This window comes from Phascolarctos cinereus, unplaced genomic scaffold, assembly GCF_003287225.1.
Source record: "Phascolarctos cinereus isolate Bilbo 61053 unplaced genomic scaffold, phaCin_HiC Scaffold_726;HRSCAF=1367, whole genome shotgun sequence".
Lineage (NCBI taxonomy): Eukaryota > Metazoa > Chordata > Mammalia > Diprotodontia > Phascolarctidae > Phascolarctos > Phascolarctos cinereus.
This window is the reverse complement of record NW_027556098.1, coordinates 43061290-43085583: the sequence shown is the minus strand read 5'-3', so window position 1 is coordinate 43085583 and position 24294 is coordinate 43061290. Positions and strand designations below refer to the sequence as shown.

Genomic DNA, 24294 nt, shown 5'->3' with positions numbered 1-24294 from the left:
GTGAGGAGGACAGAGCACATGCTGGGTGAGTGTGATCATGGAGCACAGGGACCCTGCTGGCTATTGGCATTTGTGGAGTCTCTGGTTTTGGTTCCAGGGCAGAGAGGTGAGCTGAAGCTTGCAGCTTGGGGAGGGACCACAGGGAACAAGAGCATTTGTGGGGGTCCCCGATCATGGCTCAGGGACAGAGAGGAATACCTGAAGTGAGTCCACTGTATAGAGCTAAGGAAACAATAGCACAAAAAACCTGAAGCCTGAGATATTATCCCCCACACCTCTGGACTAGAGCCAGACTTTAACACAAAGTCCACAGAGAAGAAATAAGCCACCAAAACAATAATAATAATAATTAAGCAAAAGAGAAAGAACCCACCACAATTAGCTACTATGGTGATAGAGAAGATCTGGGTTCAAATTCAGAAGACAGTAAAGTTAAGACAGCTACTTCTATCTCAAAGAAAAAAGCAAACTGGTCACAAACCCCAAAAGAGTTTTAGGAAGATCTTAAAATGGACTTTAAAGCTCAAATAAGAAAGGTTGAGGAAAAATTAGGGGAGAAAAGAATAATGCAAGAAAATCAAGAAAAGTATGAAAAGAAAGTCAACCAATTGGAAAAAGATTAAAAAAAAATAAAGAAAACAACACCTTAAAAATCGGGCAAGTAAAAAAAAATTGGGCAAGCAGAAGCTAATAACTTCACAAGACACCAAAAAAAAAATAAAACAAATTCAAAAGAATGAAAAAATAGAAGAGAACATGAAAAATCTCATTAGAAAAACAACTGACCTAGAGAACAGACAGAAGAGAGGCAATAAAAGAATTGTTGGACTACCTGAAAGTTATGATAAAAAAAAAAAGTCTAGATACTTGAAGAAGTTATTAAGGAAAAATGACCTGAAGTTTTAGAATGCAAGAATAAAATAAAATTGAAAAAAATCCACTGATCACCACCTGAAAGAGAACCCAAGATGAAAACTCACAGGAACATCATTGCTAAGTTTCAAAACTCCCAGGTCAAGGAGAAAATACTACAAGCAGCTAGAGAAAAAAAAAATTAATACTGTGGAGCTACAGTAAGGATAACACAAGGTGCAGCAACTTCTACATTACATAACAAAAGGTGAGGGAAGAATATATTCTGAGGAGCAAAGGAACTAGGTTTGCAACCAAGAATAACTTACTCAGCAAAGCTGTGTTATCCTGAATGGGGGGAAAAATGGATATTCAATGAACTAAAGGACTTTCAGGTATCTGTGAAAAAAAGACCAAAACTAAATGGAAAATTTGATCTACTAGACTCAAGAGAAACATAATGTAAACATTAAAGATCAATTATAAAGGACTTAATAAGGTCAAAATCTTTACTTCTTATATGGGAAAATGTTATCTGTAACTCTTAAGAATGTTACCATTACTTGGGTAGTTTGAAAGAGAATATATGGATAGAAGGGTTGGGGTTGAGTTGAGTATGATAGAATGATCCTAATAAATAAAACTCACTAGGGAGAGGTAAAATGAAGCAATTATCTCATACAAATGAGATGTAAGTGGAAGAACTGCTACAGTGGAGGCAGGAGGGGGTGGTGGGCTGGTAGTACTAGAATCTTGTTCTTATCAGAACCGGGTTAAAGAGGGAATAACATATACATCTAGAAGGGTATTAAAGTCTTCTTAATTTACAGCTAAATAGGAGGGTGGGGGGACAGGATAAAGGAGGGATTCTTAGAAGGGCATGCAGATCAAGAAATAAGAGGGTAAGGGGAAAGGAAAAGGGAGGATTCTTGCATGATTGCCCATGTATAACCTATATCAGATTGTTTACCATCTCATGGAGAGGAGTAGAGTAGGAGGGGTAGAATTTGGAACTCAAAACCTTAAAAAAAAAAACCACATTAAAAATTGTTTTTCATATAATTAGGGAGAAAAATATTATTTTTAAAAAATTTATGTTAAAAATTGTTTTTACATGTAATTGGGAGAAACTATTAAATAAATGTATGTAAAAGTTGACAAAATTACAGCCTGATTGCCAATATTATATTTAATAATTTTAGGCATCCATGTTTACTAGTAATATTGGTATAGTTTTCTTTCTCTGCTTTAAATATCCCTAGTTTAAGAATCAAGGCCATATTTGTATAATAGGAGTTTGGTAGGATCCCTTCTTTTCCTATTTTTGCAATATTGGATTTAATTCTCCTTGAAAGAATGATAGAATTCATTTGTATGTCCACTGGTCCTGGGTTGTTTTCCTCCTGCCCTCTTTGGGAATTCCTTTTATGGGGTAATCAATTTATTTTTCCAAAATCGGTTGTTTAAATTACATATTTCTTGTTTTCTTGTATGGGGTTTTTATATTTTTGTAAATATTCATCCATTTCATTTAAGGGACATTTTGTTGCCATATATTTGTGCAAAACATTTCAAATTATTTCCTTTATTTTGTCTTCATTTAATATGACATCCTTTTTTCAATTTTGATACTAGAAATACAGTTTCCCTCTCATTTAAAAAAATCAGATTAGCTAATGGTTCATTTATTGCATCAGTTTAAAAAAAAACTTTCTGAACTTAATGTATTTCTATACCTGTGTGTGTGGTGTGTGTGTGTGTGTGTGTGTGTGTGTGTGTGTGTGAGAGAGAGAGAGAGAGAGAGAGAGAGAGAGAGAGAGAGAGAGAGAGAGAGAGAGAGAGGAAGAGTGTGTCAGGATATAACATTTCTGGGTGTGTTCAATTTGAGATTTCATTCAGGAGGTAACTGATAGATTCTATTTTTACTTTGCCTCTGGCTCTAATAGATTGAGTTTTATTTTCTGTTTTCATGAAACATGGTATCTAGCTTTTTGTCTAGCCATGAGTTTTTTTTCTTTTCTTTTTCATTTTTATTTAAAATCTTGAGTTCCAAATTTTCTCCCCTCTTTCTCCCTACCCTCTTCCCTCCTTGAGATAGCAAGCAATCAGATACAGGTTACGCATGTGCAATTATGTAAAACACTTCTATATTAGTAATTTTATATATGAAGACTCGAATAAAAGAAAAAAAAGAAAAATAGCATGTTTCAGTCTGTATTCAATAAATATCAGTTCTTTCTCTGGAGGTGGATAGTATGCTTCATCATTAGTCCTTTGGGATTGTCTTCGATCATTGTATTGCTGAGAATAGCTGAATCATTCACAATTCAGCTAACAATATTGCTCTTACTGTGTACAATGGTTCTGTTCACTTCACTATGCATCAGTTCATGTAAGTCTTCCCAGGTTTTTCTGAAATCATCCTGCTTGTCATTTCTTATAGCACAATAACATTCCATTATAGTCATATACCACAGCTTGTTTTGCCATTCCCATATTGATAGGCATCTCTTTGATTTCCAATTCTTAGCCATCACAAAAAGAGCTGCTATAAATATTTTTGTACACACAGGTCATTTTCCCCCCCTTTTTTTTTTTTCGGATGTCTCTAGGATATAGACCTACCAGTGCTATTAGCCATGGTTTTCAAGAAGTCCAGTGAATCTTAAATGCTCATCCTGTTTTTAGGTCAGTTGCTTGTGATAGTAGATATAAAACTAATTGCTCTAATTTTTGACCTTGTTGACTTGATTCTACTCTAATATTTCTCGTTGCTTCATTGAATCATTGAATTCTATTTAATTATTTCTATTTTGGGAAGACAGGGGCAATTACTGACTACTTGAATAAGGTTGTGACTTTTCACTCTAAGATGTTTACCCTCTAAGGGTTCTAATTTAATTTTTAAAAATCTCATTTCATGTCTTCCATTTCTTACATCTACTCTTAAAGAGTCTTTACAGCCAATTCATTCTCTCTTTCTCTTTTTTTTTTAATTTCTAATTGATTGTTCCTTTCTGAATTATTTCCTTCCTCTAGGATTTGTTAGGATTATTTTAACCCATATCTTCATTACAATAGGCTTGGTTGTTTTTTTTTTCTGTTTGCTCATATCTACTTATAACATCAGTTCTTAACTCAGGACTTTGTGCTAGGGCTAAAATCTGATCTATCCTCACTACTAGATGGAATTCCAGGTCTTATGTGCAGCTGAAGTACAGAAATGGGACAATTTTCTACTAGGACTATATACTGCCTGCATTGCTGTCTGGAAGTTTTCTCCCCAAAAAATTAAGCTTAGAAGTCAGAGAAAGGAGCTACAGTGTTACATAAATAAGAGACAGATCTTCAGTCTGTATTTAATTCAATAAGATGATAAATGCAATGATTTGCTGTTCAGAGCTATTGCTATCCACCCAACAACAGCCCACCAGCTAGTAGTTATTAAAAATTCTTTTCTGGGGGCAGCTAGATGGTACAGTGCATAGAGCTCCAGCCTTGAAGTCAGGAGGACCTAAGTTCAAACTGGCCTCAGACACTTGACATTTGCTAGTTGTGTGACCCTGGGCAAGTCACTTAACCCCAACTGACTCACAAAAAACAAAACAAAACAAAAAAACCCTTTTTTAAATTTTCTAGCTTTGATTCCTGATTCATTGACCTCCAGTCAAATGGTCCATGGTAGGAGAATTTCAAGAAAGACCTCTGAGTTAAGGATCATTCACACAAAAGCTGATATAGGGCAGGATAAAGGAAGCCTGAGCATTCACATAGGACATTTTAAAATGAAAAGATTGTTAAAGTCGAAAAAACAAAACAGCTACAAAATATATAAAATATTTGGCAATCGATTTATCAAAGCATATAAATGATTTGTGGAGATTCAATTACAAAGTGCTCCTTAAAGAAATAAGGAACAACTTAAATAGCTAAAAGTTGTTATGCCTCCTTTGTTTTTTTTTTTTAGGCAATTGGGGTTAAGTGACTTGCCCAGGGTCACACAGCTAGTAAGTGTCAAGTGTTTGGTCTGAGGCTGGATTTGAACTCAGGTCCTCCTGACTTCAGGGCCAGTGCTCTACTCACTGCGCCACCTAGCTGCCCCCCTCCTTTGTTTTTGAAGAGGACCAATGACATCACAGTTCAAAAATGAAATGTATTCATAAAAGAAGTTAAATTCTGGTCAGAAATTAAAGCTCTCAACCCAGAATTATAAAACAGCACAATAAGAAAAACTGAATCTATTAGGGAGAATCTCTCTAAAGAAACAGAAGTTTTGAAAAATAGGTTAACAAATTTGGAACACAAAAATACTGCAGAGGAGGAAAATTTAGCCAAAGAGAAGCAACAGGCAACAAATCAATGGCACAAATGAATTCTACATAAGCTGGTATGACTGACCTTTAAGAGAGGATGTGCAGAGATAACTTAAGAATCACAGGTCTCCTTGAAATACATGACAAATCAAAAAGTTTAAATACTATACTACAGGAAACAACACAAGAGCACTGCTAAAAACGTTTGAATATAGACAATAAAACATCAACTAGAGAACCCACAAACTGCCACCAGAATAAAATTCCTTTGTTCCAAACTCTGAGACATGTAGTGGTTATACTAAGCAATTTTAAGTACAAACAGCAAAATGTGCAAACATCCAGAAGAAAGATTTTAAATATGAAGGCAATTCAAATAAGAAAGAATTAGTTTTAAGCTATAAGAAATCAGAGAAGGGAATGGAATAATACGGTCCAAAAATAGAGAACTGCAATAACACGCCACAAAACTGAGCCTAATCATTAATGAAATAGATGTACATTCAAGAAAAAAAAAAGAAACATTTGGGGAATTGCTGCAAAACAACAGTAACAACAACAACAGAGGTAAACAGATTATTTTACCTATAAATACTCCCAAAGAGTAACTACAACTATAAAGAAGAGACTAAGGAACAAAATATTTGCAACCTCACTAATTATCTTTGCATTTGCAAAAAGGAATAAAAAATAAAACTGATTATCAAGTGAAATAATCTGATTTGACAGGTCGAATCTGAATACAAAACTTAAAACAAATGAAATGAAGCAAGAAAGTAAATCTGAACTTGAATATTTTTCCCTGTTGTATCATCAAAGGCAGTGATTACTAACCTTGGAGTTCTAACACATACGAAAATTTTGGTTTAATTCTAGAAACATTCCTCATTTGTGTTATATCACACATACATGTATTTTAAATAAAATGGATTAAAATTAATTTTTTGACCATGGTGATATGGATAAATTTATGAGTAGGAAGGGACTCCAAAGGACTCCAAATTCAACTCTCTCATTTTATAAAAAAAATTCGAGGCATACAGAGGTTAAGTGACTTGACTAGTATTACAGAGTTAATTACTGTCTGTGGCAGGATTCAAATTCAGGTCTTCCTGACTCCAAATCTAGCATTCTATTCACTATGTCTTACCTTGAGGTGTTATAAAACCCTCTTTGTAAATCAGTGATTAGCCTAAGGAACTGAAGTTCAGAACCTGAATTAATCTGAATTTATATTTGAATGAATGAATCTGAATTCAATGTTTGCATTGGTGCATATATGCACAAACACACATGAGAGAGACAGATAATGTATAATGTGCATATGTAGATGTGAGCAAGTAGGTATATGCATATATATCCATGTATTATGCATATGCACATAATGTATGTATGTATATATGGTGTCCAAAAAGTCTTATTGCAATTTTAAGGTTTAATATTTCATCATATATATAAGAAGCAGAATGCATAGAGAGCTGGCCTTGAAGCCAGAAAGATGTGACTGAGTTTAAGCCCATCTCTGACACAGGTTGACTACATGCCTCTGGGCAAGTAATTTAACATCTCTGTGCTCTAGGTAACTCTCTAATACTGTAAGCTGCAAAGAAGGTACTGACCTGCATATTAGAAGGAGTTTCCTCAGCCAGGAGCTCCCAATTCAATGAATCACAGATTCAGTCCATATTCCTAGGTATGTGTGTATGTGTATATGCACACATATACACATGCATATATGGTATGTGTATACATATGTATGTGTGTATAAACATACAAATATGTACATATATATATATATACACATACACATACATATACAAGAAAGTGCTCCCTTAACTCACCAAGAAATTTATCCTTTCAATTTTTAAAAAAATATTCCCAAGTGAATTGAGCTTAATTAGATAGATTAGTTCAATACATTCTAATCAGTAAGTAAATAAGCTTCATCTTTTTAATATTATCCATCATACACTTTGAGTTTGGTGCACTGTCCTGGTTTCAAGTCTTCCAGAAGTTGCATTATTGTGTCCAACAGCACACGACTTGAATTAACTAGAAATTCACGACCACAAGCTATGGCAGCAACATCTGCAACAGAAAAAAAATGAAGTTCACTGTTAAATTTTACATGGTTCTAAGATTTAAATAGTTAAAAGAGGTTGTTCTTAGTGCATAATAATATCTGATTTCAGTTTCAGAACTACAGAATGTATTAAAAAGTCGATTAAAAATTATTTTAGCCCAAGAATTGACAGGCCATAAAGCTGAATTGACAACCATAGCATTTTAACTAAGGTAAGTCAGATATTCCTATTGTGATGAACAAACAACTCCTTTTGCAATGAAACGCTGTTTTACTTTAATTAAAGCATGTATTCAGAAGCAGAATAAATATTACGTTATGCTCCCAGACTAAATGTCTGTTAAACTATCAGTATTTGAATATTTGATGAGGGAAAAGCCAGCTGACTACCATATAGCAAAGCCAAGGAAGAGAATATCTGCCTCAAAACATATTTGGGTTTACTAGTGACTTTTAACCAAGATGATAAAGTCACAAGTTACTAAATGGGACCAGGAGAAAAACAGGGAAAGTATCACCACTACTGACAAAATTTAATTATATGGGTTAGTAATGTCAAATACTACTACTACTACTATTACCACCACCACAATAATAATAATAATAGCATGCATATAGTACTTTATGGTCTATAAAGTGCTTTACAAATATTATCTCACTTTATTCTCACAACTCTTGGAAATGGGTGCTATTATCCCCATTTTACAAATAAGAAAAATATATCTGGCATGAAGATATGCACGTTTCCCCCTTTGTTGTTGTTCAGTCATTTCAGTTGTGTTCAACTCTTTGTAACTCCATCTGGATTTTTCTTGGTAAAGATACTGGAGTGGTTTGCCATTTCCTTCTCCAACACATTTTACAGATGAGGAAACTGAGGCAGAGTTAAGTGACTAGCCCAGGGTCACATGGATAGTTAGGTGTCCTAGGCCAGATTTGAACTCAGGAAAATGAGACTTCCTGACTCCAGGTCTGGCACTCTATCTGCTGCGCCACCTGGCTGCCCTTGCATCTACCAATGCTTAGGTATTTGTGGTTTGTGAGTTCTTATAAAGCTCCTAGAAATGTGAAGCTTTGCCACAGGTATTCATGAATCTGGGATTAACTGGAAGTCAATGTAAACCTTTCAAGTGAGAAACTAAACTAGATGATGTACTAGAGTGTTGAACTTGGAGTTAAGAAGACCTGAGTTCAAATTCTGCCTCAGAGGAAGGGAAGGGAAAGGGAATAAGTATTTATATAGCACCTACTGTGTACCAGGCACTATGCTAGTCAGTGCTTTACAAATATCTCATTTGATCTGCACAGCAACCTGGGAGGTAAGTACTGTATTATCCTCATTTTACAGTTGAGGAAACTGAGGCAAACAGAGGTTGAGTGACTTGCCCAAGGTTACGTGGCTAGTAAGTGTCTGAGGCTGTATTTGAACTCAAGTTGTCCTGACTCCAGGATCAGTGCTCTATACACTGTACCACTTAGCTGGCTCTGGCTATCTATGTGACCCTGGACACATTATTTAACCTCTCTCAGCCTCAGTTTACTCATTTGTAAAATGAGGATAATAACAGCACCTACCTCCTAGGACTGTTGTAAGAATCAAAAGAGATAATATATACAAAGTATCTTGCAAACCCTTAAAAAACTATATAAATGGTAGTTATTACTATTATTATTATTGCTGTTATAATTATTAGATAAAAATTCATGTGAGTCGCTAGAAAAAATAAGGGTATCCAATATTTATCCAGGGATTCTGGCAACATATAGGCAATCCAACTCAAGGTTCAAGCAAAAAATTCTCTCTAGGTCATCATTACATAGGGCACCTAAAATTTCCCTATTCCACACCTGCAACACAAAGGGCCATCCACAGTGAGGTCAAACAGTTCAACTTAAAAAGAAAACATTCATAAAATCCTCAGACAGGTACAGGGCTCATAAAGGGATAAAGCACTTGGGGTTTATTACTCTGAGTTTCTACGTCATCAGGCAAATCCTATAAGCACCACAAACGAACTGTCTAGAATCACGACACTATAAAAGCTAATAACCTAGGCCTGCTTACAAGGACCAAAAATTGAACATGGATGAACTACCACAAAATCCAAATTGTTGATATAGCTTCTAAACTCATAATGAACAGAGTAATATAACATATATCAGTACACAAGTATTCATGTCTCAAATAAACTGGTGTGCCCTCTGGGAGAGGCATGAGGGTTTCTTGCACAATGGCCTCCAACTCTCCCAAGTCTAAAACTCATCCATGACCCAGACACCTAAAAATTTTCCACGGGTGTGGCTAGCTTATTTGTTCCATTCTCCTAGAAATCAGAGATTTAATACCTGAACTGAGAAAGGACACACCCTTCTTACGCATTAAAACTACTCATCACTACATAACCTTGGGTGGTGAGGGGGAGTGTAGAATCAAATGCCCCCTTTCATTCTACCTTTTTTTTACATTTGTTATTATTTTGCCGATTTCTATATAGTAACTCTTTTGTAGTTTGACTGTTAACAGCATTGACTATGTCAATTTAAGTAGTAATGTCACCTATCATTATCATTACTGTTATTCGTTATTTTATTATATGTTTCCTATATTATTAAAATGTATTACTTGTTAACAGACAAATAATTGGTGAGACATCAATTTTGTGTGGGCAACTCATATCTCTCCAATTACTCAGACTTCTCTTTTTCTTGACTTATTTGGTATAGTTATAATTTCTAGAACTATAGCAAATAATAGTGATGACAATGAACAATAGCTTTACCCTTTTTATTTAAAAGGTTTCCTGTTTTTCCTTATAGATAATGCTGGCTCTCAGTTTTAGATAAATACTATTTATCATATTAAGGAAAGGTCCATTTATTTCTATACTTTGCAAAATTTTTAACCTAAACAATGATTGGATTTTGTCAAAAACCTTTTCTGCATCTAGAATAAAATTTTGATTGTTTTTATTATATATGATAAATTCAATATGTAATTTAAATGGTCCTAATTGTCTGTCATTCTTTCTGACCTCCATTCTGTTCTCTTCTGTACATTTTTAAAAAAATATTTCAATGATTCTCATTTCCTTCTTTTTTTTCTCTTTCTTTCTTTCTTTCTCTTTTTGGCTACCCTACTCCTAATCCTCATTTCATCACACTACAGCTCTCCAAAATTTAAAAAACAAAATAAATAGGTTTCTGTTAGATTTGTTTAGTCCTGAAGGGAATACAGTGAGATCCTCCACTATTACAGTTTTATTGTCTATTTTGGTTATGTGTGCGTGTGCCTGTACACACGCATTCAGGCACATACAGTACTGATATTCATTGTTTAAGGTGCCTGTAAGTATAATATAGTATCTATTTTTATGGCTGCCTTTTCTAAATCATGATTGCTATTCCTGATTTCCAATTTGGATTTCTAAGTTTCTACTAAGTTCTGACCTTTTCATCAGGAATATGTGGAAGTCTTCTATTTCATTAAAGATATACTTTTAGGGGCAGCTAGGTGGCATAGTGAACAGAGCTCTGGCCTTGGAGTCAGGAGGCCCTGAGTTCATATTCAGCCTCAGACACTTAACATTTACTAGCTGTGTGACCCTGCACAAGTCACTTGACCCCAATTGCCTCACAAAAAAATAAAGAAAAAGATATACCTTTTTCCCCTGATAGGATTGTACTCAATTTTGCAAAACAGGTTATTCTGGTTTGTAAACTGTTATCTTCTGCCTTTTGGAACACCACATTCCAAAATCTCCTGTTTAAAAAAGTAGCAGCCAAGTCTTCTGTGATCCTGACGATGGTTCCTTGGTACTTGAACTCTTTCTTTTTTGGTTGCTTGCTTTTCTTTCATCTAGGAGTTCTAAACTTTGGTTATAACCTTGTTGACAGTATTTATTTTGGGGTTTCTCTTGGGAGATTACTAGTAGATTCTCTGTATTTTCACTATGCCCTATTCTTCTAAGTGATGTGGACAGTTTTTTAAAGTGATTTTTTTCACATCCAGATTTCTTGTTAAATGGTCTGTAAGGATCTAATTTCATTCCAGTCCTGAGTCTGAACCACCATATTAGCCTGCATCTGGCCTGGCTAAGAACAGCGTGGTTTCCTTATATTCATTTTAGAATTTAGAGGACTTCTCTATGAAGCCTTTTGAAAAACTAAAATAGCACTTAACTTAGCATGCACATTAGTACACAGCTTAAACGTGGTAATATAAGAGGCTAATTTGAAAAAAGTTGAAACTCTGGATTTTTAAAGTACTTCCTCATTTAAATACAAAATCAATAAAATTTTATGTTAACTTCAGGATTTTTTTAATGTAAACTTCTGTGGTTTGAGACATATCATAAAAAAGATCTTTGTGTGCATATGTAACTGAACAAAATATACTGGCCAGTACCATGTCAATATAATACATTCTCTATAGACAGTATATGTAAAGATAAATGAACTCAAAAAATTACTTACTAGTTATAATTCCAGCTAAAGCAAATACAAATTGATTTTCATCAGAATCCAGCTCCTGTTTTATACTGCCATCCAGTGATTTTACAAAACTCTCCATTGTTTGTCCAGTGATATTGAAAAACTTCAATGCCTTACCCTGAAAGTTTGGAAAGAACAATTAAAGAGTCATACTCCTTGAAAGCTTTTAAAAACAGAGCAGGGAACATTACTCTCGTCTTTTTCCAGGACCAATTAAATCAATTAAACAAATACTAAGCACCTACTCAGTGTAAAACACTTAAATTATAAGACAACAAAACAGTACCTACCACCAAGGAGCTTATTTTCTACTAGGGATATACAGCATGTACACAGATAATGGAACATCGATACTAAGTAATTTCTGGAAGGAGAGAATACCAACAACTGGCAGGATCAGGAAAGGCTTTTGCATAAGACGTGGCACCTCAGTTGTGGTTCTGAAAGAAATGCAGGATTCTGAGGCACCCATGAGAAAGAGCCTGTGGCAAGGCAGGAAGGAAGAGTTGGAATGTCATGTATGAGCAACACATAGTGGCCACTGTGACTGAAAGAGAGTGTACACAAAGTGGAGTCTGATGAAATAATACTGGAAAGATAGATGGGAGCCAGATATTGAAGGACTTCAAAGTCAGGCTAAGAATATTTTACCCTGAAGGCAGTAGGTAGCCAATGAGGATGTCTTGAGTAGAGCAGTGATGCTGTCAGATATGTTTTAGGAATGTCAACTTGACAAATGTGTGGAAGATCAATTAGGGAGGCAAGAGACTGAGAGGCTAATTAGAATGAAATTGTAATGGTCCTGGTAAGAGAATTTTAAGGCCATAACTAGGGTTGAGGCTGCATGAGTAAAGAAAAAAAAAGTGGATGTAAATGATGACATGGAGGTAAAATTGACAAAAATTTGCAACTTACTGGACATGGGAGAGGGGGGAAAGAAAAGAGTCAAGGATTACTCTGCCATTGTAAATCTGGGATAAATAGAAGAATTACAATGCCCACAACAGAAAGTTCAGAAGACAAATGGATTTATAAGGTCACTGTGAATATTTAGGACCTACTGAGATCTAGTTGAGATGCTGGTAATAAAGAGCTGAAGTTCAGGAGAAAGATTAGGATGGATAGATTTTAAAGTTATCTGCATAAAGAAGATCATTGAACTCACTAAAGCTGATGATGTCATCAAGAGAGTGTTGTCAGAGAAGGAGAAGGCCAAGGACAATCCTGAGGAATTGCATGTTTAGGAGGTGGGGTATGGATCCATCCAGCAAAAGAGACAGAGATGTCAAATAGGTAAAACCTAAGAGTGTCAGGGAAACCAAGGAAGGAGATGGTATCCAGAAGGAAGGGCTAACTGGTATCAAAAACTATGAGGTCACATAGAATAAGGGGAGAAGGCCTCATTCACTTATTCTCAGTGTTTTAAAGAAGTTTGTAGTAAAGAAATTAGGAAACTCACAGCATGGAAAAGATAAGACTAAATGAAAACAACTTGCTTTTACAATAGATATGACAGAAAATGTTATTATGCTTATTCTATGTATTAAACCATACACTAAGTAAAATACTGACTTCTAGAAACAAAAATCTAAACAACTCATTACTTTCAATACCCATACCCCAAACTTTCTCTTCCAGTTGATGTCTGTATCTCTGTTATTACATACCTCTAATTACTGAAACCGTAGTTATTTCTGTTTCCTGTATGGTTCATCTCTATTTACAACACATCACTAGGTCCCACTGATTTGATCTTCATATTATCTTAATATTTCCTTCCTATTCTCACTGCCACCATACTAATTCAGACCCAAATTACCTCATGCCTAGAATACTGCAATGCCCTCCTGGTTTTCCTGCCCATTGAGTCTTTTGCTGGTGCAATAGCAATAATAAGTACTGATACATATATGCAGTGTTTTAAAAGTTTACCAAGTGGGAAAATGGTAGTTTCAGTATCAAGTGGGGTCTTGGGCAATAGTAGTACCAGGAAGGTGTTTATGATCCTACAGCTTTTTGCATCACTGATTTTTAATACAATTTTATACTGATCATAGTTATTCTTTGTATATGGAAACAAAGAACCTGTTTTAATAGAAATAATAGCACTCTACTTTGCATCTATGGTTCTGCCTGGTTTCCACTCCATATAACAAGATGAGTTCATCACTTCCAAACTCACCACCATACTGCTAACTTAAGCCCTGACTGACACAATCTCCCTCAGCCTCCTCTCCCCTCTGATTGGAGGGCTAGAGGGAGGAGTACCAAACACCTCCCAATGCCTTCCTTTATAGAGAGGAGAAACTGGATTCTCAGATCACTCCACTTTGTATCTGCTGTTTTGTCTGGTTTCACCTCCACAGAACAAGATATCCACTGGTGTCTCTATCTCCCCTTTTCCCCTCCCCGCCTTTCCTGCCTCCTTTTGTGTATTGTGTCCCCTTTTAGATTGTAAGCTCCTTAAGGGAAGGGATTCTCTTTTCACTAATTGTATCCCCAGTGCTTAACACGGTGTCTGGCACATAGTACGTGCTTAATAAATGTGGATTAGGGGGCAGCTAGGTGGTGCAATGGATAGAGCACCAGCCCGGGATTCAGGAGGCCCTGAGTTCAAATCCAGCCTCAGACACATAACACTTACTAGCTGTGTGACCCTGGGAAAGTCACTTAACCCCACTGCCTAACAAACAAACAAACAAATAAATAATTAAATGTGGGTTCGATTGGATTCTTTGTATGAGGAAACAAAAGACCTGTTTTAATAGCAACCTGGGCCAGTCTGTCTGCCTGCCTACTAAGGACTTGGGATGGGAAAGGACCACCCACCACTAATGCTGTTGGGGTTTGGAATTTAATGTTCTGTACTTCAATGAATTATGAAATTTATTAATTTCATGTAGTGCATGTAGAAATCACGTCATTAAACCAGCTGCTCAAAAAAAAGTTTGCCAAGTACTTTATACACACTGTCTTATTTGAACTTCACAACAACTCTGTGGGGGTAGATATTACAGTTGTTATTATTCCTATTCTACAGATAAGTAAACTGAATCTCAGCGAGGTTGTGAAGTGGCCAAGGTCACACAATTAGAAATGTCTGAGGCTGGGTTGTACTCAGGTCTTCCTGACTTCAATCACCCTATCTGCTGCACCACATCTGTCTGCTATCTAGAACAGACTGTTCCATGTGACAATGCTTCAGATTCTTAGAAGACAACTATTATGTTCCCCTTATATTTTTTTCTTCTCCAGGCTAAAAAGTTCCATTTCCTTTGATAGATCTTGAACTTGAGGCATAAACTTGAGGTCTTTAACCACCCTGACTTCTTTCCTTAAATATTCTCCAGCTCATCAATGTCCTTCATAAAATGTGGCACATCTTATGTAAGCAGAACAGAACACTCCAGATGTGGAACAGTGGAAATGTCATTTCCTTATTACTAGACACCAAGTTTCTCTTGATGGAGCCAAAGATCACATTAGCTTTTTTCATACCGCTGGTTCATTTTGAGCTTTTAATCTATTAAACCTTACGAATCTTTTTCAGATGAACTGTAATCTAGCTATACCTCCCCATCTCATATTTATGAGGTTGATATTTTAGAGATGAGAGGCAGAGTGATGAGGCAAAGGAAATTCCAGCTCTGCTACTTCCTTCCTGTACAACCTTGAACAAATCAATACATACTTCTCTGGAAATCCATTTCTGGGAGTAGGACTATGAGATGACTTCTAAATTTGCTTATGACTCTTTATAGGAGCTAATGACTTTGCCTTCCTAGCCTTATCACCTGCCACATAAACAGTCCATGCCAGTGTCACCCTCAGGGCAGTGGGGGGGAGGGGAAGAAGGTCATTAAGTCATTGCTGTCTTGACTTCCTCAAATGTTCCTCTTATCATCTCCACTTCTCAAAATCCAACCTACCCTTTGAGGTCTAGCTCAAATGTCATCTCCTTCCCTTTTCGCTCTGACTATAAGTACTCTCTCTTTTAACACCTATACTAAATATGTTATAACATATAGCTCTTATTACATATGATTTTGTATTACAGATGTTATGTCCATGTCTCATCTCCATGAAAAGCTTAAGCTCTAGGTTTTTTAAGGGAAGAGAAAATCTTATACTATTTCTTTGTGCCTCCCATTGTTTGTCCTTCGTTCTTAAGACCAAAGTGACATCATGATATTGGGGTCAACTTACAGTGTGTCTGGCTGTGGCTGATCATATCAATACAAGTCCAGAAGGCTCTATCACAGGTCATGCACAAATAATCTGTATGACCATTTGGAAGGAAGCTATCAATAAAAATGTACATCTCACACATTTCTTTTGAGCTTCCACAATTCTGCTTTGCTCATAGAGCACAGTGCCTTCATTGATGTGGGCACACTACGCTGGACAATCCTGTGCCAGTGTCTCCTGTGCCTCACAATTGATTCCAAAGTTCTTCAGAGAGATCTTGATCGTGTTCTGGTAGCACTTCTTCTGACCTCCAAGTGAGGCTTTCCTTATATGAGTTGTCAGTAAAATAGACTTTTAGGCAAAAATACATTTGGCATTCAAACAACATGGCCAGCTCACTGGAGTTGCATTATCTGCAACTGAGTTCGAATGACTGGCACTTCAGCTCAAGAAAGAACTTCAATGTCCAGTACCTTATCTTACCAGGTGGTCTTCAGAATCTTCCTAAGACAATTCAAATGGAAGCAATTCATTTTTCTGGTATGGTGCTCATATACTGTACAGGTTTCACAGGGATACAATAATGAGGTCAGCACAACAGCTCTGTAGACCTTCAGTTTGGTAGACAACCTAATACCTCTTTTCTCCTACACCTTTTTTGGAGCCTCCCAAATGCTGAGCTAGTTTAGTGCTATGCATGCATCAACCTCATCATCTGTGTACATCCCTGGAAAGTATACTGCCAAGGTAAGTGAACTTATCCACAGAATTCAAAATTTTCATCATGCTAAAACGCATGAGGGGCAGCTAGGTGGCGCTGTGGATAGAGCACTGGCCCTGGATTCAGGAGGACCTGAGTTCAAATCCGGCCTCAGACACATAACACTTACTTGCTGTGTGACCCTGGGCAAGTCACTTAACCCCACTGCCTAGCCAAAAAAAAAAATAAATAAAAAGCACGGAAGCAAGCAAACAACCCTGCTTCACTCCATTGGTGCCTGGGGAAAAAAGACACAAAGAACTGGGTATTTTATATAGAAGTATTAACATAACTACCATGTCCTTTAAGTTATTTAATGTTAAGCTATAACACCAGATCTAGTTCACATAGGATGCTTACTCCTCCTAAGATGGCTTTTACTACTTCCTCGTTGCTGGAGACACTCCACAAAAGGGTACATGTTGCTGCTCCCATTTCTGTACAATATTCTGCCTGCTGCAAGAGTTGCTGCTTCAATTCATTCAGCTGCTGTCTAAGAGCCAGTTTCTCCTGAAATTAATATCAGAATAAAATATCAGAAGATTAACAACATCATTCTATTTCTACCCTTGTTCATAAGTAATAGTAAATTAAAATAAAATTCTAGAATTGTTAAGTGTAAATATTAACCAGAAAGGCTGACGCATCAAAATTATTTCATAGAGAGCCACTATACAGGGCAAACAAAGCTCAGAAAAGGAAGGATACTACTGAGTATAACTGTTCTATATCTTTTAAAATTTTCTTTTTTTTAAATTATGAATTTGACAGACAGCAACAAATAAGAACACGGCCACATACAAAGAAAGAAAAAGAGATTTGTATATGAAACAGTAAGTCTCTATTATGTGCAACTTATTTTTAAAGTATTTATTAACTTGAAGACATAAAAAGCCCTGTTTGTACTCCCTAAAACAATAGCTCAGATACCCTACCTTTAATAGTCAGACGTGACAATTAGTTCAAAGTAAAAATATATAATGAAATTTCATAGTAAGAAAAGTAGCAATAAAATCTCTCACAAACACATACCATCAGTGAGAAACATGAATATATGTATGGAATGTGAGTGGAAAAGGCAACATGTAAGAAATATGTTTGGCCAAGATACATGTAGAGAGGGACAACTCATGCTTCTGATGCTTTAGAGAGACTGATGTCTTCTGGTGATATCATCACACTGCCCCATCTGGCCTGCTCCCCACTCTAACACACAATCTCAGCTGGATACTGCTCTACTAGACTCTGGACATTGAATGTATAAGCTCCACTAGATGTTGGTCCACTGAAAACTGCTCTATTAAACACAGTCAACTCCAAAAGCTGTTTTGCTTAATCACAGTCTTCACTTAGCACTGCCAGTTCCAATCCCAAGAACACTACATGGATATGGAGTTTCTGCCTGCTTCTGACTGAAGACTGTCTGGCTTCAGCTGAGACAATCTCTAGGGCTACTTCTGTTTGGATCTTTTAGCTCAAAGCCAGAAAGATAATTTTGTAGTTCTTAGAAAAACAGCCACCCTAACCACTGATGAGCAGAAGTCCTATGAAAAAATACTTCTTATTTCCAGACTAACAGTATTGACAGACTAACCTGTCTCATTTCCTTAAGAGTCTTAATTATGAAACTTCTAAACTCTATCTAGAAATTATCAGTTCCAGGCATCAAGTTCATTAAAACAAAGAGGAGAAAGGACACTCTTATCTAAAGAGTTAGTACCCTCAGTCTAAAATCTACATTTCCTTTGGACTAAATAGCCTTTAGCATCTCTGGAGACCTCACTTATGGCAAGCAAATCTCCTGATTTTAACTTCTAAAACCTAAACTATGTCTCATCATTATCCATGTAAAGGCTCTTGGGCACCAGGTTCCCCAGTTTTTCAACTCCAAGCCTCTTTCATCCTCCCCTGTAGATAAGTGGGCACGAAAAAGGCAGAGTCAAAGATAAGTCCAGGGGCAAAGTCATTGTCTCATCTACCAGTATAGTCACATTCCTGGCCTACCATATGGTAGATAAGGTCAGTAAAGCCTAAGCAACCAGCAAACAACAAGCCCAGTAGGATCTTATATTTTCTATACTTTTCAGTCAATTATATAATTATGAAAAAATGATCTGTCGTAGAAATGCCTGTCTGTCCCCTGTAAAATGGCATTAAAGACACTCTCCATATGTGTATAGGCTATTCTCATAACATTTTATAAAAATGACAAAATAGACATATGTATTCAGTAATTATAGACATCTTCTCAGTTACTTTTTTAGGAGGAAGGCATAACAACAGCATCCCTGAGCTTATCCATGTTTTGTTACTCTGTCCTCTCAATGAGATACAACAAATACAATCAATAAAAACAATTCCTTAATATTTTAAAAAGTATATCACCTTCAACTTGGATTCCCTTTGTATCTATATGGTCTATCCATTTTCTCCTCCCAAATTCATCTTTATGTCATTCCTCATTTAACAGTTTAAATGTGGTGGTTCCAATGAAGTGTAGTGATTCTTGAGAAATAAATCCAAATTGTTTTCCAGAATGGCTACATTAATTCACAATCCACAAATAAAACATCAGTGTACCTATCCTACCACATCCCCTATAATTGTCATTTATCCTTTTTCGTCATCTTTGTCAATCTGAAGAATGTAAAGTAGAGCCTCAGAAATGTTTTAATTAATATTTGTCTCAATATTCATTATTTGGAGCATATTTATATGTGATGGTTGAGAGCTTATTCTTTCTTTAAGAACTACCTGTTCATATCCTTTTGCATTTATCTACTAGGAAATGGTTCTTATTCTTCTATTTTTACAACCATTCCCAGTATCTCTTGAACATCAGACCTCTATTAAGTCAATAGCAAGAACCAAAGAAATTGAGTTTTGGACTTAACATGGCCAGGGTAGTTCAATTCAAGTGTTAATAAAATATTTTACACTTATTTTAAGAGTAATTTCTTTTTTTTTTTTGCTATTCCTGCTAGGTTATGTTGGTAATATAGAACCTATTAAAATTTTTTGCATACTTGAATTAAAAGAACTCAAAGAGTAGTTGTTAATGGTCCAATGTCACCATGACAGGCAATCTCTAGCAAGTTGCTGCAGATCTATGCTTGGCCCTATGATGTTTAACAAATCTACGATTTGAATAAAGACACAGATCATCAGATTTACAGAGCACTGAGAGAGATGATTAATATACTGGATAACAAGAGTCAGGATCCAGAAAAGACTAGAATAGTCAGTTGAACCAAAAAAGTTAAAATAGAATAGACATAAATGTAAAATCTTTCATTTGGGCACCAAAAAATTAAATTCATAAAGATGGAGAAAGCATGGATGACAGTAAGTATTCTTAAAAAAGATCTACAGGTTTTAATGAGCTATAAATTCAATACTTATCATCAATGTGATGGCAGCCCAAAAAAAGCTAATGAGATCTTGGGTTGCATTAAAAGGGGCATGCCTTCTGGTAATAGGGGGAATGATAGTCTCACTGTACCCTGTTTTAATTATCTTCATTATTTCAGATCTTATTTGAAGTAAGTTCTGAATGCCAAAGTTTTAAAAGGACATTGATAAGCTTAGGAGTATGCACAGGAAGACAACCAGGATGCTAAAGGGCACTGAGTCCATTTCACATGAGGATTAGTTAAGGAACTAGGCATGTTTAGCCTGAAAAAGAGGGGGAACATCACAGTTATTCTCAAGTATTTGTGAAGGATATTAGACTTCTACCATTTATTCCTACAGGGCAGAACTAGGAATATTGGGTGGAAGTTAGAAAGAAGTCAATATAAGTTTTGTCTGGGAAAACTTCCTAATAATTAGAGCTGTCCAAAAATGAAATGGACTATTGGGAGGTGGGGGTGTAAAGAGGATAGGAATTCTACCTCTTCAAAGGTCTTCAAGCTAGAGCTGGAAAATCATATATTTGGTAGTGTTATAGGGTGGATCCTTTCATGCACAGGTTCAACTAGATGGCCACTGAGGTAGATTCCAAATCTTAAATTCTATGATTCTCTGATTTTGTGATTCTGAAAATCCAGAACTCTTGCAACTAGACTATGACCTCATTTCTAAAATACATAGAGAATTAAGGGGCAGCTAGGTGATGCAGTGGATACAGCACCAGCCCTGGATTCAGGAGGACCTGAGTTGAGATCTGGCCTCAGACACATAACACTTACTAGCTGCGTGACCCTGGGCAAGTCACTTAACCCCACTGCCCAAACAAGCAAACAAAAAAATATAGAGAATTAAGTCAAATTTCTAAGAATACAAGTCATTCCACAATTGATAAATGGTCAAAGGATATGAACAGGCAGTTTCCGGAGGAAGAAATTAAAGCCATGTACAGTCATATGAAAAAATGCTCTAAATCACTACTGATTAGAGAAATGCAAATCAAAACAACTCTAAGGTACCACTACATCACATCTATCAGATTGGACAAGATGACAAAACAAGAAAATGATAAATGTTGGAGAAGATGTGGGAAAATTGGAACACTAATGCATTGTTGGTGGAGTCATGAAATAATCCAACGATTCTGGAGAGCAATTTGGAACTATGCCCAAAGGGCTATAAAAATGTGCATGCCCTTTGACCCAGCAATAGCACTTCTAGGGCTATATCCCAAAGAGATCATACAAACGGGAAAAGGACCCACATGTACAAAAATATTCATAGCAGCTCTTTTTGTGGTGGCAAAGAACTGGAAATTGAGAAGATGCCCATCAACTGGGGAATGGCTGAGAAAGTTGTGGTATATGAATGTAATCGAATATTACTACGCTATAAGAAATGATGAACAGGCTGACTTCAGAAAAACCTGGAAAAGACTTGTATGGTTTGATGCTGAGTGAAGTGAGCAGAACCAAGAGAATGTTGTACACAATAACAGCCATGTTGTGCGATGACTAATACTGATAAACTTAACCCTTCCCAGCAATACAAGGATCTAAGACATCTCTCCAAAAGCCTCATGATGGAAAATGCTATCCACATCCAAACAAAGAACTATGGAGTTTGAATGCAGATTGAAGCATACTATTTGTTATTTTTTTTCCTCTTCTGTTGAGTTTTGTTTCCTCTTTCTAGTGGTTCCTCCTATTGGTTCTAATTCTTACTTACAACATCACTAATGTGAAAATATGTTTAATAGGAATGTATATGTCTACAGCCTATATCAGATTGTGCGCCATCTTGGGGAGGGTGTGGGAAGGAAGAGGGAGAAAAATTTTAAACTCCAAAGCATATGGAAGTGATTGTTGATAAACCAAAATAAATTAATAAAAAATTCTCAAATTCTATGATTTTCTGATTTTGTGATTCTGAAAATCCAGAACTCTTGCAACTAGACTATGGTTCCAAATTGTAAATAATCTGCAGAGATAGGTGTGCGCAGTATATTTCATTAAGTGTACATCCAAGGATTTTAAATTGTCTTTAAAGGCCAACACTAATTAGATATTCAAACAAAAAGGTTATTTTTATGTATAATGAAGGCCTGTCATTATCAGAGCAATTAGTTTGTTCTGCCTGCTACCATCTCCAAAAAAAAAAAAGACTGAGGAACTTGCTTCAAATCACATGCAATGGAAGGCTCCTACTCTCCAATTCAGAGAGTGCCCAGGTATTGTGACTATTTCCTGTCCCCATCACATGTAGTAAAGAATAATCTTTAGATCGGCTGTTGAGCAAATAATGAGAATGTGTACAAAAGACAATGACTGGATGATGTGGCCCTTTTTCATTCTTCGGTATGAGCAAGGATAGGCTGCTATTGGCTCTCAGCTACCACAACTCTGAGGGCAGCATAAAGAGGCAGCAGTGGCCTTCTGCTGTTAACTGCCTATCTCCCTACCTGGACCAACATGTGGCCCATGAATACAGGCCTGTGTTCTTTGCCTCTTTGGTTGTTTTTTGGTTCTTAGATTTTTAAAAAAAAAAAAGTATTTGAACAGACTGCAACCTTGTATGCTTCAAAAGCTTGGGAGAGCAAGCCACTTGAAGTCTAGGAGCTAGAGGCCATGCCAGATTTTCTGTCAGCCTATCCCAGTGAGGAACAAAATCCTAAGTGACCAACTTGATCTCATGCCGAACAGGACTGAGCCGAGTATGGTACTATATGGTACTATATGTCAGCTACTGGCTGGCAGGTCTTGAGCAAAGGAGTTCTGAGCTGCACTGGGTTCTGCTAATGCAGTGTCTAAACTAAGCTCAACATTAATGTGGTAATGCTCGAAGGAGCAAGGGGCCACCAGATTGTCTAAGGAGGGGCAAACCAGTTTAGGTCAAAAAGGAAGCAGGTCAAAGCTTTGATCCTAATCAGTAGGTAGGCCATGAGTAGCTCCTGCACTCAAGCCTGGATGAGACAGAGAGAACTAAACCTAAAACTTTTTTTAAAGGGAGGGAAAAGGTTACATTGTGAAATGTGAGTGACCTAAAAACAAAAAATATCACTAAAATTAATTTTTTTAATAGATTGAAAATATTCAGGGACACTTGTCATGACCAGAGCAATGGGAATTTTCCAACCCTTCTACTGCAGTAAATAAGCTAAGATCTGACACTTAAATTTACCTTAATTTACTACTATCCAGAATATAGAATATATCAAATGAACGGCAAAAATGAACTTGAATAAACTGATTTCATGGATTAGACTTCTGGCTTTCATTTTAGCTTCAGAAAGGTAAGTCGTTTCTTATGCTCTTGTTAAGTTTATAAAATGATGGATTAAATTTTGCTTTACAACAGACATTGGTTTTGCTCTGCAAGCCCATCTTGCACTTGACAGGAACTTCAAAGCCTTTCAACCTGGGTCCTGGTGAAATTTTCCCCACAAAGGCATAAAAAGTCTAACACCAAAAAAAATTAAAAATAAAAACAGTTGTTTTGTTTACTTGAAGTAAACTACTAGGATAATGTTCAAACAGTGTTCATAGCAATATGCTAAGAATATTTCACTGTTTCTTTTTTCACTTTCATTTGAGCTCTCACAATACATCCAGATATAGTCAATGTGTCATCCAAACGGACAGACATCACTGATGACTAGTCGACTTTGAGAATACAAAGGACATCATTTAATTGGTCAAAAATAAAGTATGAACAGAAACAAAATGTCCAAATGAACTATATTTTTCATTGTCAAAATATCATAAAAAGAATATTGGTTCATGGTGTCCAGTCACTAGTGACATTAGCAATTATTGAAAACATTTTTTCACTTAGTGAAATCACAATCTTTTGTAGCACAACATTCTGAAAGACCATAATTAGACTATTTTAGATGAGAAAGGCAGTATTTTGAGGAGAGTGTTGCAAATACCTTAACATTACAAGGCCATACTTTGGGGGTAGATTGTCAAGATTTATAAAAAAAACCTTTTTTTAAAAACTGTCAGCTTTTCATTGTATCATAATTTTCCCTTAATAGTTTCCACCCTTTGGCCCAATACAGAACAGAATCAATCAAGAGCTGCATTATTCTTTGATTATGGCATATTTCTTCTTCCTTGGACAGATAAGCTTGTTTGTGCTCATCTAACAATAAAATAGTAGGTTTCCATTCATTAAATTTGACCATTAAGAACATG

The 24294-nt window shown here is 36.1% G+C and overlaps 1 protein-coding gene across 2 annotated transcripts in view; it reads right to left on the bottom strand.

Moving 5' to 3' along the window:
* The window catches only part of HSF2BP (heat shock transcription factor 2 binding protein), a 95899-nt gene that overhangs the window by 26088 nt on the left and 45517 nt on the right, over window positions 1–24294 (bottom strand). For both annotated transcript variants that reach the window (XM_020973852.2, XM_020973854.2), the window contains exons 4-6: window positions 17048–17197; window positions 11722–11857; window positions 7136–7253 (exon numbers count right to left, since the gene is read on the bottom strand). In XM_020973852.2, coding sequence (XP_020829511.1) covers window positions 7136–7253; window positions 11722–11857; window positions 17048–17197 — 404 coding nt within the window. The remainder of the gene's footprint in view (window positions 1–7135; window positions 7254–11721; window positions 11858–17047; window positions 17198–24294) is intronic.